The sequence below is a fragment of the Necator americanus genome, chromosome II (genome assembly GCF_031761385.1).
Source record: "Necator americanus strain Aroian chromosome II, whole genome shotgun sequence".
Classification (NCBI taxonomy): Eukaryota; Metazoa; Nematoda; class Chromadorea; order Rhabditida; family Ancylostomatidae; genus Necator; species Necator americanus.
Window position 1 is genome coordinate 25,274,356 of NC_087372.1, and position 16,941 is coordinate 25,291,296.

General features: G+C 41.0%; 2 protein-coding genes across 3 annotated transcripts; one reads left to right on the top strand and one right to left on the bottom strand.

Moving 5' to 3' along the window:
- Nucleotides 1-1,365: 1,365 nt before the first annotated feature.
- RB195_019408 (uncharacterized protein) lies at nucleotides 1,366-6,534 on the top strand (the record flags this gene model as incomplete). The annotated part of the gene is made up of 14 exons (XM_013451997.2): nucleotides 1,366-1,392; nucleotides 3,724-3,855; nucleotides 3,917-4,017; nucleotides 4,069-4,210; nucleotides 4,266-4,321; nucleotides 4,473-4,665; nucleotides 4,719-4,835; nucleotides 4,902-5,018; nucleotides 5,449-5,578; nucleotides 5,643-5,728; nucleotides 5,789-5,905; nucleotides 6,042-6,172; nucleotides 6,241-6,364; nucleotides 6,433-6,534. The coding sequence occupies 14 exons, from the start codon at nucleotides 1,366-1,368 to the stop codon at nucleotides 6,532-6,534; spliced, it is 1,575 nt and encodes a 524-aa protein (XP_013307451.2).
- Nucleotides 6,535-6,681: 147 nt separating this feature from the next.
- On the bottom strand, nucleotides 6,682-12,403 carry RB195_019409 (uncharacterized protein; the record flags this gene model as incomplete). Of its 2 annotated transcripts, XM_064187239.1 has the most annotated exons (9): nucleotides 6,682-6,780; nucleotides 6,854-6,930; nucleotides 6,984-7,060; nucleotides 8,254-8,341; nucleotides 10,085-10,189; nucleotides 10,714-10,773; nucleotides 11,495-11,583; nucleotides 12,054-12,206; nucleotides 12,333-12,403. In XM_064187239.1, 9 exons carry the CDS (start codon nucleotides 12,401-12,403, stop codon nucleotides 6,682-6,684), a joined length of 819 nt encoding a protein of 272 aa, XP_064043120.1. The 2 variants fall into 2 exon arrangements, with proteins under 2 accessions (XP_064043120.1, XP_064043119.1); XM_064187238.1 differs by lacking the exon at nucleotides 10,714-10,773.
- Between the last annotated feature and the right edge of the window lie 4,538 nt (nucleotides 12,404-16,941).

Genomic DNA, 16,941 nt, shown 5'->3' on the forward strand with positions numbered 1-16,941 from the left:
ATTACGTGTGCTGTGTTCTTTGAAACAATTCCTCTGCTTGAAATAATCAGTTAGTTTTAACGAGATCAATTGATTTAGCCAACTTTGGAGAACAATTTTTAGTTTCCAAAATTTGACACAAATTTAAAATCATTTGCACGCGGGCTGTTCATTGGAAAAGATGAGATTTGGTGAAGCAAACTCCAGCGATTACGCTTGCACTCTCCGCCAGCTTCATTGTTCTTTTCCTTCCTTAATTCCAAAGAGAAAAAGGAAACAAGCGTCGGAATTTTTTTTCTCAACTCGACATTTCATAAGTTTGAGCTTCTAAGTGATTTATTTGTAATTCGATATGAAATTTTAGAAAACAAACAAAAATAAAAAAGATTCGAAGCAACATAGTGACCTTTTGGACAAACAGAAGAAATCCCATTAGCTGAAGAAAGAAATCATCAAAACAAAACGAAAGATAATTGTGCACTTATTCACTATAATCAATAACAAGACTTGCGAACATTGAACACTCTTTGCAACATTTAATTAAACGTTATTATGACGGTTATGTTGCGGTCTTAGAACCTCTGAAAGATCTCTGAAATTATTTGAAAAAAAAAACTTTGATATTTATTGTATGGTAGGGAGGTAACAATTCGTGACCATCCTGAACATTGGCAGTTTAGTGCGGTCAACAGGTTCAAGCAGTGCCTAAACAATCCGGCACTAAAATCAACTTTCAGCTGCTAAAAGTGGGATTCTGGCTTTGAGAATTGAAGAAATGGCGACTCGACAGGATATTGGTAGTCAGTTGTGAGCGACTTTCGTTATTTTTTCTTAGTGGTATAGGCCGAAGGTTTTTAATTTTAATGGTTCATTTTGAACAAAACCACAACATTGAGACTATCTAAGACCACAGCCCTCTGCGATCACCGGGATCGATGCTACGCTTTTCCTGTGCTAGGAGGACAGCGACTCCTAGTTCACGGGACAAATGTTCTGCTTTACAGTGTACTTGTAGAAATCGTGTGGAATGAAAGTGACTAGTCGATATAGTTTGTCTATCTGTTCTTTGCTGCACGTGGTTCGGGACTATCGCCTTCACTCCTCTCCCACGTCGTTTGCATTGCAGCGACCACCGCTCTCTCTCTCTCTCTCAGCTCGGCTGTTGACCTTTGTTCCGACTAACACTATCTTTTTTCGTACGTTCGGCCAATTTCCTGTCACCAGCCCCAGTTCCCGCTGTGATCCACTGATCTTGACTCATTGCAGCAGTTTTTACGTGAATTTGCAAGCTTGTTCACTCGTTCATACTTTCTTTTCCTCCTGAACATAGTTACTTTTGCAATTTTTTCCTTGTTCGAATGCTTTTCAGGAACTTGGGGTAGAACGATGCTTTCTCGTGTCGCAAGATTCCCGGTACGCACTATTTTTTATCAGTATTTGATCTCTTGTTCATTTCCACATAGTACTCAGAAATTATCGGACTCGTTTTCAATGGGAAACCAATCAAATTTCTAATCACAATCTTATCTTGCATATTGCCTATTAGAACTTCTATTTATTTACCGCTTAGTGGTGGCTTCGAAAGTAGAGACATCATATACAGAGAACAAAAACACCGATTTCCTCGTCTTCATATCATCTTTATGGATGATATGTGAGATCTTTAATATGTAATATCGCTTCAAATTTTTACAAAATAAAAGACATATTTAAGGATTTGTCGCAAGAAAATCCCGTCGCAGTTTTTTTTTTCCTCGAAGAACTCTAAAGAAAACTCTAGAAGTAGTTGGATTATATGCGTAGAAGCGAGACGGAATGAATTCATTCTCCAGTACTTCAGTTGGGCAAGACAACCTAAAGCCTAGAGCAATTGAGTAAGCGGCTGCGATCGAAATGTAACCTTCGCTATTCCTAATCGGGCAGTAGAAATGAGTAAATCAGATTGCAACACCTGGAAGGCAACCGTTCACGCAATTTTCGTTTTTATCTGACTGTACACATTTTCGTGGCGAACAAAAAACGGCGATAATAAATAAATGCTAACCATACCGGGCAAAAGGTAGTTGGGGGAGGGCGCTCTACTCCGCTTTAATTGAACTGTACTTTTGAGCGCAAAAACGTTTATAGAGCACAAAAACCGCTCTTAAGGGAATGTCCCTTGCATTTGACAAGTTCATCATTCAACAGTCCATCACTAGAAGCGAACAGCTAAGTCAGTCGGGGTCCCAAAACTTAAACCTTAATCTTCGAGGAACTATGACATAGAGACTAAAGCTACTTAAAAAAAAGGAGAAAAAACAGAGCTGCAGCTAATAGTGCTTTAATTTCACCAAACTCTGCAATCAGGTTTGCTGGAAGTGAACGGTTAAGTTGCATCATGTAGTACTTTCAAGGATAAAAAAGAAGCGAAAATGGCCTGGGAGATGGCTGTTCCACAATCACATTTGACAATTACAGTCTTTTTGCTCTAGGAACAACTTCTTGCTCTCTAAGTACAGTTCAACTAGAGCAGGGTTGAGTGCTCCCGCCCTAATTACCTTTTGCCCATTATTAACATAAATAGAAATGTGTCCACGTCTACGCCAAGACGAAATGTGACTGTACTAGGTAATCTGTGGCTCAAGACAGCTGACAATGTGGAGATTTATAGTAGGGTCAAAACGACATGAAGCACGTACGCAATAGCGTACGCTTGCTGGCACCACCCATCGCTGCAGTTTGCGACGGTCCACCTCGGTTCCAACTTGTGTTTCCGCCGCGCCGTTCCGAGCGCGTGCGCAAATGCGGCGCAGCTACACTCGTGATTCATGTTTTGACCCGGCTATATCTCCATGTAGTAATGCAATTTATTTGTGCTATAGTTGCTGTATGTTTGCATGCGACACGACTATCTCGGAGAACTCGTTCGTTCCTGTTCTCGAAGCCACCCATGAAGAGCGCCATGATGATGTGCCCCATTCACGTTTGAGGTATCAGCAATAGTCTGTTCATCTATCTAATTCTAATCTTTGCTTTCGGTATGCATTTCCTAACAAAAACCGCTCACAACGGCCGCGAACGTATCACCGCAGCGCAAGTAGTGACCAGATGGCGAAGTTTAGTGAGCCCGTACCGAAAATGTCAACTGTGGGTCGAACATAGAGTTCGGTGTGGAGATCGCTGGTTCTCGGTAGGGCCGCGTTCAATTGCTAACGATCACGCGGTTGACAGCTACTATGAGGGTGCGCGGTCCATGATTTTGGAAGTTTTAAACAACATCTTAGATAAGACCATAACATCAGCTCTCAATTCCATTAGAACTTGGAGAGACAGTGGATGTCCTTGGCTTCAGCGTGATGTTTGCAACGAATTGCTCGAACTGTGTATAGTACTGATGAGTTGTATGGAGGGATTTTGTACATACTTCAGCTTTTTACCTTCAAACTAAATCTGTAGATCACTGTTGACTCATTAGCAAACCTTCCCGTCTTCAGAGAGTAATCGGACGCGACTTGAAGAAACTTTCAAAAAATATCACCTTGTTCACCATAGGTCTTCCTGAATAGCTCTATAACAAGCCATTTCAGGACAAAAATTGTGGTGATAAAGCCTGAAAAAACTGATGTGTCCTTGTTTTATGGCGCAGTTGTGTTTCGAAGATCTTTGGATAAAGCAGAAAATCATTTGAAACCAAAATTTAGTTCTCTTCGCATCTTTTTCTTTATGCATTTAGTGAGTTGACGAGTTTCACTACTGCGATTTCAGTTAAAATGCGGCCAACAATGTGCATCCCTTTCTACAACAAAAGCAGTGCTTTCCGACAAAACTGTTAAGCTGTGGATAGATGGTCAAGCCGTCGAGTCCAAAACTAATGAATGGATCGAACTTACCAATCCCGTGAGCTAAAAACTACTCCTGGTCGTTTTTTTTTCAACGAAAATCAAGATGTTAATTTAAGGCGACTAATGAAGTCATTTCACGGGTACCAAGGGCTACCAAAGCAGAAATGGAAGCAGCTACTGAATCGTGTAAGAAAGCTTTTGCTTCGTGGAAGAATACGTGAGTGTTTTGGATTTCTCGCAGCGATCCACCCTCAGCTTAACCCTTTAGATCACCATTGACTCGTCAGCAAACGCTTTTCCGCCTTCAAAGCTTAATTAAACGCGACATAAAGAAAATTGCTGAAAACATCACTCTAGAGCAGGGAAAGACTTTGCCCGACGCCGAAGGAGATGTCAGTCGAGGTCTTCAGGTACATTCTATTTCGTAGCACCACCACTATTTCGTGACATAGAGTTTCCTTCAAGGTTGTGGAACATGCCTGCTCCGTCCCATCGTTGATGCTTGGAGAAACGCTTCCGAAGTAAGCCACTTGTAGAATATTTGTTATATTATCGTCCATAGTATGAAGTAAAGAGAGCAGAAAGAGGAAATAAGGGAGGAGATAGAGAACTTTTCTTATTCAAAGAGACACATTATAGAAAAGATGATGCATACTTCTAAATTGATTTTAGTGTTTCGCGGGATATGGATACCTATTCTTTTCGCATCCCTCTAGGAGTGACAGCTGGCATTTGTCCTTTCAACTTCCCTGCTATGATTCCACTGTGGATGTTCCCGTTAGCCATTGCTACCGGCAATACTATGCTTCTCAAACCCTCAGAACAAGATCCTGGGGCGTGCATGATGCTTGTTGAGCTAGCCAAGGTAACTTGCTGAGTATGAAGTGTGCCTCATTTTGAAATGTTCGAAATTTCCAGGAGGCTGGAATACCTGATGGTTGCGTTAACGTTATTCACGGACAACATGATGCAGTAAATTTCATATGCGATCATCCTGCTATTCGTGCCATATCTTTCGTTGGGGCTGACACAGCTGTAAGTTGTTTTTAGTTTTGCTTTCTTATGGAAACAACTTATTTTTGTAGTCGTTTGTAATTTAAGGGAAAACACATTTACGAAAGAGGTGCTCAAAACGGAAAGCGTGTGCAGTCTAATATGGGAGCGAAAAATCATGGAGTTATAATGGCGGACTGCAATAAGGAGCAGACCCTCAATCAAGTCAGTCATACTGTTTGGAATTACCTCGGAATACGTCACTTATCGCTCGCACCACGTACTAGAGGTGCATTCGTTTTCATATCTGGTAGATGACGTATTGTCGAAAATGGCGAGGTGTCGTAGCGTCCCGCCACCCCACCCCATTTTTGACTCTCGAAAAAAAAGCTCTCATAATACCTCCGCAGGAGCAACTGCAAATAAACTGACTTGCATCTAGACTGTTTCATTTTCAAAGGGACTCATAGAAATAAATAGCAACCCAAGCCTCATCATCTGGGACCTTAGGGAGACGCTCCAGGACGTCGGTTCAAAAGCAGTTAAAGGTTACGTAATCATTAAAAGAGCAGCCAACTGAGAATTGAACCACACGATGTCATCTCTGGTCCTTTGAGAAAACAGCGACTGCTTTGGCAAGCTGCAGCTTATTCAGTTAACCGCTGCTGCATTTGGAGCCGCTGGTCAGCGTTGTATGGCTCTAACCACTGCGATACTCGTTGGAGAAGCCCGCGCCTGGCTTCCAGAAATTGTGGAAAAGGCCAAGAAACTGCATGTGAACGCAGGTCTGGTCCTTTTCTTTAACGCTAAGACGACTGCAGCTTGATTCGGTAATTGGCATGACTTTAGGATGGAAGCCAGACACAGACGTTGGTCCGCTGATCTCAAAAGCAGCCAAAAATCGCGTAATCAGTCTTATCCAAGGAGCCAAAAAGGTCTAACTTTTGCATTTTGCATCTGGGTCTATGGAATTGTACATTCAATTAACGATTAAGGAAGGAGCTAATGTCGCTCTAGATGGAAGCGACATTGTCGTACCCGGATTCGAAAATGGTAACTTCGTTGGTCCGTCTGTCATTGCTGGAGTAAAGCCAAACATGACCTGTTACAAGGTATCTTGTGCAGCAAACATTGTTCCATAACTTACGGAATATATTCCTCAATATACAAGTGTCAGTCGTAATCACATTCATCTCTCGTGCAAAAGCCTACTGCATTCAAATGTCCAACTATTTTGTTCATTTTCAGGAAGAAATATTCGGTCCTGTATTAGTGATTATGGAAGCTGAGAATTTGAACGAAGCAACAGAAATTATCAACCAGAATCCATACGGAAACGGAACAGCAATTTTCACTTCAAATGGTGCTACTGCCAGAAAGTGGGTGACATCTCTACGCGTCTGTATCGTAGTGAACACAGTCGTCACACTTTTCTTTGAATTTCAAGGTTTACAAACGAGGTAGATGTCGGACAAGTCGGTGTCAATGTGCCAATCCCTGTCCCTCTTCCGATGTTCTCCTTTACTGGTTCACGTGGATCATTCCTTGGAGATATGAATTTCTATGGAAAGGTAGCGCATTTCAGTTGAAAAAAATTGTGTTAATCCATATATTGTGTGCATTATATTGATTACTTTAGGCCGGCATCAATTTTTACTCACAATGGAAGACAGTTACACAATACTGGAACGAAAGCTTAACAGAGTTGAAGCCTCAAATGTCTTTCCCTCAGCTTAAGTGATTTTGCGTCTGAGCTGACCCGCGATATCGTAAATCTCAAAGTTCTATTTTGTTGTTGTCTACGTTTTTTTTTGTTGATTTACTAGTAGTAATGGAAAAAAATACAAGCATTTCGAACAGCGCATTTCTCAATCGACAGTACAGTAGATCAATGTATCACATCCGAACCGGTCTTTCCTCCATCAAGATCATCATCAGAGTCATCATGAGACTTCCCCTCTCCATCTTCTGCTGCCTCAGGATTCACCTTAACTACCTTTTTTTGTTGAAAAATGAATGGAAAAGGATATGATGAATGATTGATGTAACATCCGTATTACATGTAATCGCTGCCGTTTTCGCAAATAGTACAACCACTGAAGCACTTGTTGGTCTTCTATGAATTTCGCATTTGCTCCTATAAATCAAACGAGCATATGGTATAACTGTTATTTTGAAAAAAGGAAATACCTGATGTGAGCGCTTCGCGGAAGTTTGGACACTGAAGGCATTCTAACAAGTGTAAGCATTGAGGATATTTTAGAGCTCTGAAAAACAGAATCATGAGAAAAGTAAATGTAGGCAGAAATAAAGCTGCACTCGTAGTAACGAAGGTATTTAGTCGATTGTCGAAAGTGTCCATAAAATAAAAGTGAGGGCAAAGGACTCCCTTTTAATAATAAAAAAAAACATTATTCATGACTGCAGTCCGATTTCGGGAAGCGAAGGTTCTATCTCAATCGCAACCTTCAGCGCCGTTGAGCCACTTCGAGCGCTGCCGCTGACCAAACATGCGACAACGGGACATATAGTCGAGTGAAAGCGATCTGAAGTTTGCTGCTGTTGCATAAGCGGCTGTGCTTCGAAGCAGCGCCTAGAGGTTGCGATGAAGGGGGTCGAGATGGAACTAATGCTATTTCCACCACGGGGCTTTAAAGGCATCCCCCCACGAATCTGGGGTGGTACGAATTTCATATGGGTTATACCTATAATGGGTCGTAGATTGTGGGGAAGAGGGTGATTTCGCTCATTTCTCCCTGTATCAGTGTAAACGGGCCCTACACCTACCCTAGAACCCTAGAGAGCTGTTTCTTACGACGACTCTTATTGAAACGCGCCACCTTTGCGCCCCACCCCGCCTGCGATTTGACGAATGAAGTAAATTGCCTATCGGAGCGTCCGAATGGATTTTCGACGAATCACAGGCGTTGGCGGTTGCAATAGAGAACGTCGCAAGGAACCGCATTCCGAAGCCATCTGTTTACAGTGATGCAGGGAGAGATGAACGGAATCAACCTCTTCCCCACAATCTACCGCCTCGTATATCTCATCTGATACCCGCGCCACCCCAGATTCGTGGGGGTGATGGCTTTAAGCACTCCCGCTTCCGCGATTTGACCCAACTATGCAAAGAGGATGTTTCTGCTACTTTAAAGAATCAGACCCCGTCACACAAATCAAACAATGAAATCATACATTATTTCAGGTAATAATGAAATGAGATGAGGAACTAAAAAATGATGATGGTTTGGCTTCATATCAGCCATACTTAAGCTGACAAAGGAAAAACAGTTTCTCGAATGTACAGAAAATGTAAAAGAATTAGTGATGCTCTGAACTCAATGCATTCAAAACTATACCCACGATACTTTTGTCAAGTAGTATAGACAAGAAGTTACCGGAAACAGAAATTAAATCAGAATGAAGAATAAACAAAAGGAACAAAACTAGGAGAACGAACCTTGAATATTCTGGCTGTTTCCAGTATAGTAAATACTTTAAGTAGTTGATGAAATGTTGTTCTTTTAAAAATCCACGCTGTGCAAGAACTGCAAATTCTGATAATAATATTGAAATTTCCGCTTACCGAAAAAAAACTCCGAAAAAAAAGTCCAAAAACTAACATAATGCAACATAAGTGGTTAAGCTGGACTGAACTTGGAGAGTGGAAAAATATGTTTAAACATATTGCTGGAATCGCTTCTTTACAAACTTTTACAGAGTTCAGGAAAACGGAAAGGAAAGTAGACCACAGCTCACTGGTCTATTTTCTTTTGCATCACGGGATGTTGATGGAACTGCAAGGACTATGAGGCCAGATGTCAACCTTCACTAGAATATTAGTATTGATTTGGAAGCAGGCGATACTTGACACCATTACGAAAGTGAATACTAAATGTAACATTTCTGCAGTTATTGGACCTATACAAACATGCAAGGTTCTTCTCGCTATCTATTACTGTTTTCCAATTCATCCTCTTGAAAACAAAGTAATTAAAAAGCCGAATCTAATGATGCCACTTTTCAAAACCACTTGTTGTGTACGAGGAAAACATAATCAGACAGCTGTTTTCCTTTCATTTATCATTACTGAAAGTCCAATCAAAGCGTGAAATTCACGTCAAAATAGCTCGACCGATTTTATACCCTAGCAACGAAAATGCACGGAGCGAAAAAAAAAAATAAAAAATAAAAAGTATATAATAATATACATATATATAATATAATATAATATATAATATAAGTCTTAAAATAGTCTGTGTGAATAGGAGACAATCAGAAGATATGTAGGGAGTTCTTAAAATTTGTGCTTCTTGTGCATCCTGCAGCAGGAACAGAGTTGCATAGCGGTATAGTGTTCCGTGTAGAAAGACCTAGGTCCCAAAAGTGTTAAATCTATATGATATGTATATCTACCAATACAGTTTTCTCTATCTTGATACAATTCAACCTAACCCTAAAGCGCTCATTCTAGACACATGTCTTTGTTCGTTATTGCCTACTATCATTGTCAAACGTTGCTCTTAGTCAGTTCATTTAAAAGTCTTCTCTCTATGTAATCCAGTGAAACTTCAGTAAGCTGGTTGTTTAGTTATATCAGTTAATTAAAATGAATGCATCAACGTATTAATTGTGATTAAAGATAAAGAGAGTCATTTGACTAGAATTACATGATTAAAAATAAAGAAGAAAAGATTAAAAATCATACGAGAGATTGGGTTATGGGGATCAACTAAAGGGTAGCTTTAGTGAACTCACTGTACCGGTGCAGATGGAATTCTTCAAACACGAAATGTATCAGTAAATTGGAATGAATGCATCAACGTATTAAAAACGAACACGAAATGTCTCTAAAGAACCAATTTCTGAGGTCAGCTATAACAAAAGATAAAACTGGGGTAAAAAACAGTCATATATTTCGATGGTCATATGTCAGCCATAAATTTGTATGGTAGTTATTGAATTGAATAAGCAACACTACACAACAGAGATATAAATTCTTGCTTGATCTCTTTCCTTGAAACCAAAAAGCAGACACGATTTGTTATCGTTCGTTTCATTCGCTGCATCATGCTGATCAAGTAGAATGTTGAAGTTACGACTGTTCGTACTTCTGAGTTCTGCCATTAACAATACTATGAAGTAAAAACATCATACAGTCCTCGAGTGCAAGAAAAGCATCTAGTAACTGAGACTGCGGTGGTGATGTTTTGCTTTCTTAAGAGAAGACCTAGTACATCTCAACGTCCCGTAGCCATTGATCATAGCTTAGAAGAACGAAATAAACTTACAATTCACGTAATGAGGGTTCGCAAGGGCTTGAACAAACTCGCACTCAATTTCGAAACGACGACGTTGTTCTTCGGGGGGCTCAAGTTGAGCAGTTGAAAGCTGGACTAAACATCAAGATAGATATCTGAGGAAAATAAATATGGAAGTATAAATAATAAATATAGAAATAATAAACATGGAAACCAGCGATTAGTCCTGCCTTCTGAGCCTCGAGCCTTTTTCAGTTTCCGAATTGTTTTTTCTGTTTTTGACTTCTGCTAAGAATTACAAAGCGAAGAATATCAATTGAAGAAGTGAACATGACGTCAGAAAAAAACTTGCTGAAGTACCAGACGCAGTTTCGCCAAGAGCAACCCATGCAAAGAATTGAACAATGTACATGTAATGTACATGAGAATGTGCAAAGATGCATGTTACAAATCAAACCTTACTTAGACCTGCGTTTTATTCAGCACAACACATAGTAAAGTCTCCAAACGATTACAACTGAAGAAATATCACAGAAATGATGTGAGGGGAACTAGCGATCTGATGCAAAAGAACACACAAAATGCAAAATAGCTATGCAACAGCAGGGATGCAGTAGACAGAAAGCGAGCTGAGAGCTAGAGCAAAGAAGCGAACGTACTTTTGTAATCCATTTGACCGATTATGCGAGAGAGAGAAAGACGGCACTCACAACTCCATTCTTAGATCACCGTACAAAACAGTACCTTCCTTCGATCCAGCTGAAGCGTCTAAAAATCGCCTATTACTTAAGAAGATTCATGTACTGAACAAATAAGTGTTACGATATAACGTTTAAAAAACAAATCAGAATAGCTGGTCAAAGTACCCGTATCCAGATGAGTTCGCGTGCAATTGCAGGCAGACTTCATCTTCGACGACTTTTATGATTATGGAAAGCTTCACTCGAAAGCTAATAGAATTGATGAGCTAACCTCAGAGGATGATTATGGAATTAATTGGAGGTTTTGTGGGTTCCATCGGAATAAATGTCACTAGTTTCTTGAGCTTGAACCGTTGGAACCGAAGTTCTAGATGCTGTTTTGTCAGGAATAGTGGACTCGTAGATTAACTCGTTAGCTTGTTGGTGTGCTCAGCACTAACGATATGAATACCACTCTGTTTGTCTACTGTGGCTTTTTTGTATTATCTCTGGCTAGCTAGTCAGTTCTCTGTAGTTAGGACTGTCAAGGGCAGTAGCAAGTATATCATTAACCACAAGCGGAATAACATTATATGAGTGATGTGACACATGAATTAGAACAATAACGTAATCTCCCACCAGATGATTCCTAATGTCTCTAGTCGCATGAAAATAGACACATGGTGATGTGTTTTTGAGGCCGAGTTTGGTTGCCTGACAAGACATTAGCGTGCCCAAGCAGCTAGCCATCGGAACCTACCTAGTTTTGGGTCAACTGCTCGTGGTCCCCATGACGTATCTCGTTGATAATGTCCTGATGTTTGAATCAGGACCTCCAATTCCATACAGCTGCATTATTCCTTGTGCACAATTCCATGTAGTTTATGCGATGTGCGCGCATTTTCTCGGCATTGCAGAGACATATTTTAATGGCATCTTATCATAACCACACACGAAGCCTTTTTCTAGTCGACTGGTCACTACGGACATTTCTGTTTTTGGCTCCTAGTGATCACTCGGTTATCGTTTGCATATTAACGAACACTTCTACCACTGTTTTCCTATCTCGTGACACAATATTTTACATGTTTGCACTAAAATGTTGAACGCTTAACATTTGTTACCTTACAAAGTGCAACAGGAATTAGTTCCTAGCCTAGTAAAGAGGCAGCGCATCAGCTTATCTCATAGTGTCCTTGCAGTTTTTGGCGTACTATGAGAAGCAGCATGCGATTTCACCGAGTACATCTTCGTGTTTGTACTCATTCTTTGCGCCGTTGTTATTCGGACCAATGGTCCGACTACTGATTAAGACTTACCACTGAACCACCATATCCACATACGGCACTACACATCGAGCTACACAATACACCATAAGGAACGACTTCCTAGCAGAGATCGACATATCTTGTACATTCGCTCCCATTCCCCCAATATTGAGAGCCCTATCCCATGTGGTCGAAAACTCACCCCTGGAGCCGAAAGGCTATTTGGATTCCATTCAGAATTTATGCGTCGAACTTCTAGATCGCCCCACGCCTAAATCTCTTCGTATTTTCTGCTCGACTGCTGGAAATCTGGATAACCACACAACTTACCGCTGTAATTGTTCCCACGACTCTGTGTCGAAAGCTTTGCAGGTTGCTCGTTGCAACCGCGAGCGCTGCATGAAACCGCAGCATGCAGGATGCAGCTGTGGAATTCACTGCTCTGCAGTAGAATGGTCATATTGGTAAAAGTGGTAGCCGTATTTCTCTTGCAGAGATTTCGCAGTAGAGGGTTAATTATCCCACATATCAACAACTGCGACCTATTACACAATGTATCCATCCCCTCATACAACGGAGCAATTACGCTGCTATCTCCGTACCATAGTCAACGGACCAGCCTCATCAAATGCGCGGCAACTACCTTCAACAAAGAATCTAGTCTCAGAAGTTCAATATACACCACCAACTTCTAGCAGGCACTCTCTATAACTATATTAAGAATTATTTTCTACTTTCTTTTCGTTCTTACGAAAAAATTAGACAAAAACGAACACAAAAAATGCGAAAACGAACATTCACAACAACAATATGCGTGTAGAACTTCCATAAATCCTTTGAATAGCTCAGATACAGGCGCAAAGTTGAAGCGACGAACTGGTGTCTTCGAAAGGTATTATTGGAAGGAACGTTTTCAAGAGAAAAGGATTGTTTGGATACCGTTTTCGACAAGTTGCTTCTACCCTCATATTGCACAAATTTTCCCACTTTCTATAAAGATCATCATGGCTCTAATCGAACACAAAAAGGTTCACCTTTTGCTAGCTCATTTTAAAGGAGTAGCAAGAGCAGTTTTTGATAGTTTCACTATTCTCGAAAGGCAAGATTAACGGTGTGCTGTTTCGAAGTTACAACGTTACATCTCTACAGATCATTATCTTGACTTAGCCGGAGAAAAACTCATGGACACTAGCATGGATCAGTATGAATCTCCCATTGTATTTTCTAACAGAATACGACGACACATTTTGGACGCGATTCTAAATAGTGGCTATAAAGAATAACGTAAATTTTTTCAAACTGCTTTCATAGATGACTCTTATCTCTTATCTACAATCAAACAAAATTTTAAAGTGGTAGGTCCCTTCTTTTCTGATTACAACAACTTGCTTACAGAAGCAGAACGTATTTTCAAGTGCAACAAGTCCCGTCCCACATCTTCTAACTGCAAAGAACCTATAGCCAGAATCAATAAAATCATGACCACGATCATGGCATATATTAACGTGTGCGTGTGCGTGTGTGTGCGTGTGTGTGCGTGCGTGTGTGTGTGTGTGTGTGCGTGTGTGTGTGTGTGTGTGTGTGTGTGTGTGTGTGTGTGTGTGTGTGTGTGTGTGTGTGTGTGTGTGTGTGTGTGTGTGTGTGTGTGTGTGTGTGTGTGTGTGTGTGTGTGTGTGTGTGTGTGTGTGTGTGTGTGTGTGTGTGTGTGTGTGTGTGTGTGTGTGTGTGTGTGTGTGTGTGTGTGTGTGTGTGTGTGTGTGTGTGTGTGTGTGTGTGTGTGTGTGTGTGTGTGTGTGTGTGTGTGTGTGTGTGTGTGTGTGTGTGTGTGTGTGTGTGTGTGTGTGTGTGTGTGTGTGTGTGTGTGTGTGTGTGTGTGTGTGTGTGTGTGTGTGTGTGTGTGTGTGTGTGTGTGTGTGTGTGTGTGTGTGTGTGTGTGTGTGTGTGTGTGTGTGTGTGTGTGTGTGTGTGTGTGTGTGTGTGTGTGTGTGTGTGTGTGTGTGTGTGTGTGTGTGTGTGTGTGTGTGTGTGTGTGTGTGTGTGTGTGTGTGTGTGTGTGTGTGTGTGTGCGTGTGTGTGTGTGTGTGTGTGTGTGTGTGTGTGTGTGTGTGTGTGTGTGTGTGTGTGTGTGTGTGTGTGTGTGTGTGTGTGTGTGTGTGTGTGTGTGTGTGCGTGTGTGTGTGTGTGTGTGCGTGTGTGTGTGTGTGTGTGTGTGTGTGTGTGTGTGTGTGCGTGTGTGTGTGTGTGTGTGTGTGTGTGTGTGTGTGCGTGCGCGTGCGCGCTATAAAATGGCGTCAGGTTGGTGCGCCGGCGGCAGATATCCCTGAAATGGGGTGCGACGGGTTGCATGGTGTCGAATTCATGTATCGTGGTGTGTAAGTATCGCGCAGTAGCTTTGTGTACATGCCGCAAAAGGTAAATGGAACGTTGCAAACGTTTCATTGTCGTATCCAACTTGTGCGTTGTTTTTCACATCTGCGATTCCTCCGTTCTTCAGAAAGTGGAAACAAGATTGCTAACTGCTGCTTAAATAGTAGCCGACTGTTTACATGATCTGATGTGCAACGCTATCTTTATCAGTACGATGATGTCCTTCACTTCATTTTATGTAAAACAGCATTCTGTGATAAAGGATGAGGGAAACAAGAAGGAAACCTATACCTTGAGTAATAGTCTGAGTCTGATAGTCCGGCTTTAGCCGGAAGTTCAGACTGGTTCTTAATAAAATCTAAATGTTCAAAATTGATAGGATTTCTAAACAGAATAAATTTCCCCCTCGCAAAAAGAAAGAAGAAATGCAAAAAGAACACGCTTTCGAACTACGTACAATAAAAGAAGTTATCAGCATAATACTAATAAATACAACGAACGTACATTTCGCGTTTCCTCTGCGACAGAACTATAACAAAGCATACATCTGAACCATTTTTTGTCACAAATGTGACCACAGATCATCAAAATAAAGGAGCAATATCTAGTGCACTCTTGCTTGAGAATGCTTAGACAAAGAGCATTCGAATAACAAACAACTTGCGAAGGTTGCACTCTCGCACAAATGAGACATCTGCTGGACAAAGAGTATTCGGGCCCAATCAGATTGGGAGAGTAACGTTGTGCTGAGTTCAGACAAAGAAGCTTGGACAGCAGTCTACCAGTGTTTATTCCTCCTTCGGATTCATATTGAGTCTCCCAGCATTCTCTTAACATTCTATTAGCCCATTTCACTTTATACTCGACTTTCACGTGTTGCCTTATCCTTGTTGTTATTCTTTATTTACTTGTGTATATTACGTGTTTATGTTCGTTTATAATGTATTTTTGGTTTCAATAAAGTTTAATTACCTAAATTTGAGGCATACTTCGTGACTGAAAAATCCACTGAGCTACCGCTAGATCAATTTTTTCAATATCAGAGATTTCTACCTCATTCATATCTAAATCCTCGTTTAGACATCAAACTTCCCAATGCAGAAACAAAAAAACATAGATTTAATTTCTGCCAATTTTTCAACAAGGTTGTTCATATGTTCTAATTCACTTAGTGGCCTTACACTTGCTTGTATATTTCTCCGTTCAAATCCTAGCAGCTCTGCACGATTACCAACCCTGCGGGTCGATATGGCCAGTAACTTACCCCGAAACGACGTCATGCTTTAATTCCCCTGATTCTTCAACTATCATGGTAGCAACAGGAAGTTTCTTGAAGAAAGTACTAAGCCGCTCATTCCACCAGTCTTTCAGTGTTTAACAAATCAAGGAAAATAAGTGCTTCATCACATTTGCAGATATCCTTTTCACTTAAAGGCATCACCCAACGAATCTGGGGTGGTGCGGGTTTCAGGTGACTTATCCCTATACGGGGTAGTAGATTATAGAGAGAAGGATAATTCCGTCCATTTCTTCCTAATTGCCGTAAAAAAAAACGATCCGGAAGATACGGCTTCAAGCGTTCCGGCGCGCTATTTTCTATAATGAGCTCGATTGGAGCGCGCCAACCTTGTGCACGCGCTGCACCTTCCGGGCCCTTTTTCACGGCAATTAGGAAGAAATGGAATCACCCTCCTCTCTCCATAATCTACGATCCCGTATAAGAACTCTCCACATGAAATCTGTGCCACCCCAGATTCGTGGGCGATGCCTTTAATGGATATTCAATGTCAGCAGGGTTCCTCTCGGTAAAGGAATGGAAGAACTAATCAACAGTGGACTCAAAACTGAGATAAACATTGCACTTTTGACACCATTCTCTTCCGATGTATATGGATCAGAAAATAATATCCATTATTCTTACCTCTCGTTCTTTGGATGAAGTGCACATATACTACCAACTTACTTGTAGAAAAAATGGTCTCGCTACATTCGATGGAAACACCATTGTCAGTCAATTTGGAGATGTGGTTAGTTGTCACGTCACATAAGGGATACACAGGGCTAGTTATCACAGGGCACTTAGGCCTCAAGAACCATTTGCTTGGAAATTCGTGAAAGCAACGGAAGGAGTTTCTTCCGTTTCACCTTCATATATAGTTATCGATAGTATTCAAACAGCTTCTACCTATGAAAACATATCACTTCACCCGCGTCAAAAAGCAGCATGGTGCCTTCATTCGAATTTATATCTATGGAAAATGGAATTTTTATCTCAGTTTCCGAGATACAAAACTTCAGTCCTAGAACAATCTTTTCTATGCACCCAAATAAAGTTGAAACAATAAATAAAAGTTTAACATTTGGCGATGTGATCTATAACGGCACTTCAAAACTTCGCTCAAAACCCCATGTCAGTCCAACACTAATCAAAACACAACAAAAGCCCACGATCGACTAAAGGCCATAGTAGGCCCCGGAATTGGCCACAAATAAATACCAAAGTCCCCCCACGTCACTAAAACATCAGTACCCATTACATGTGTAGTAAGACCACGTACGTCCCAACAACGTT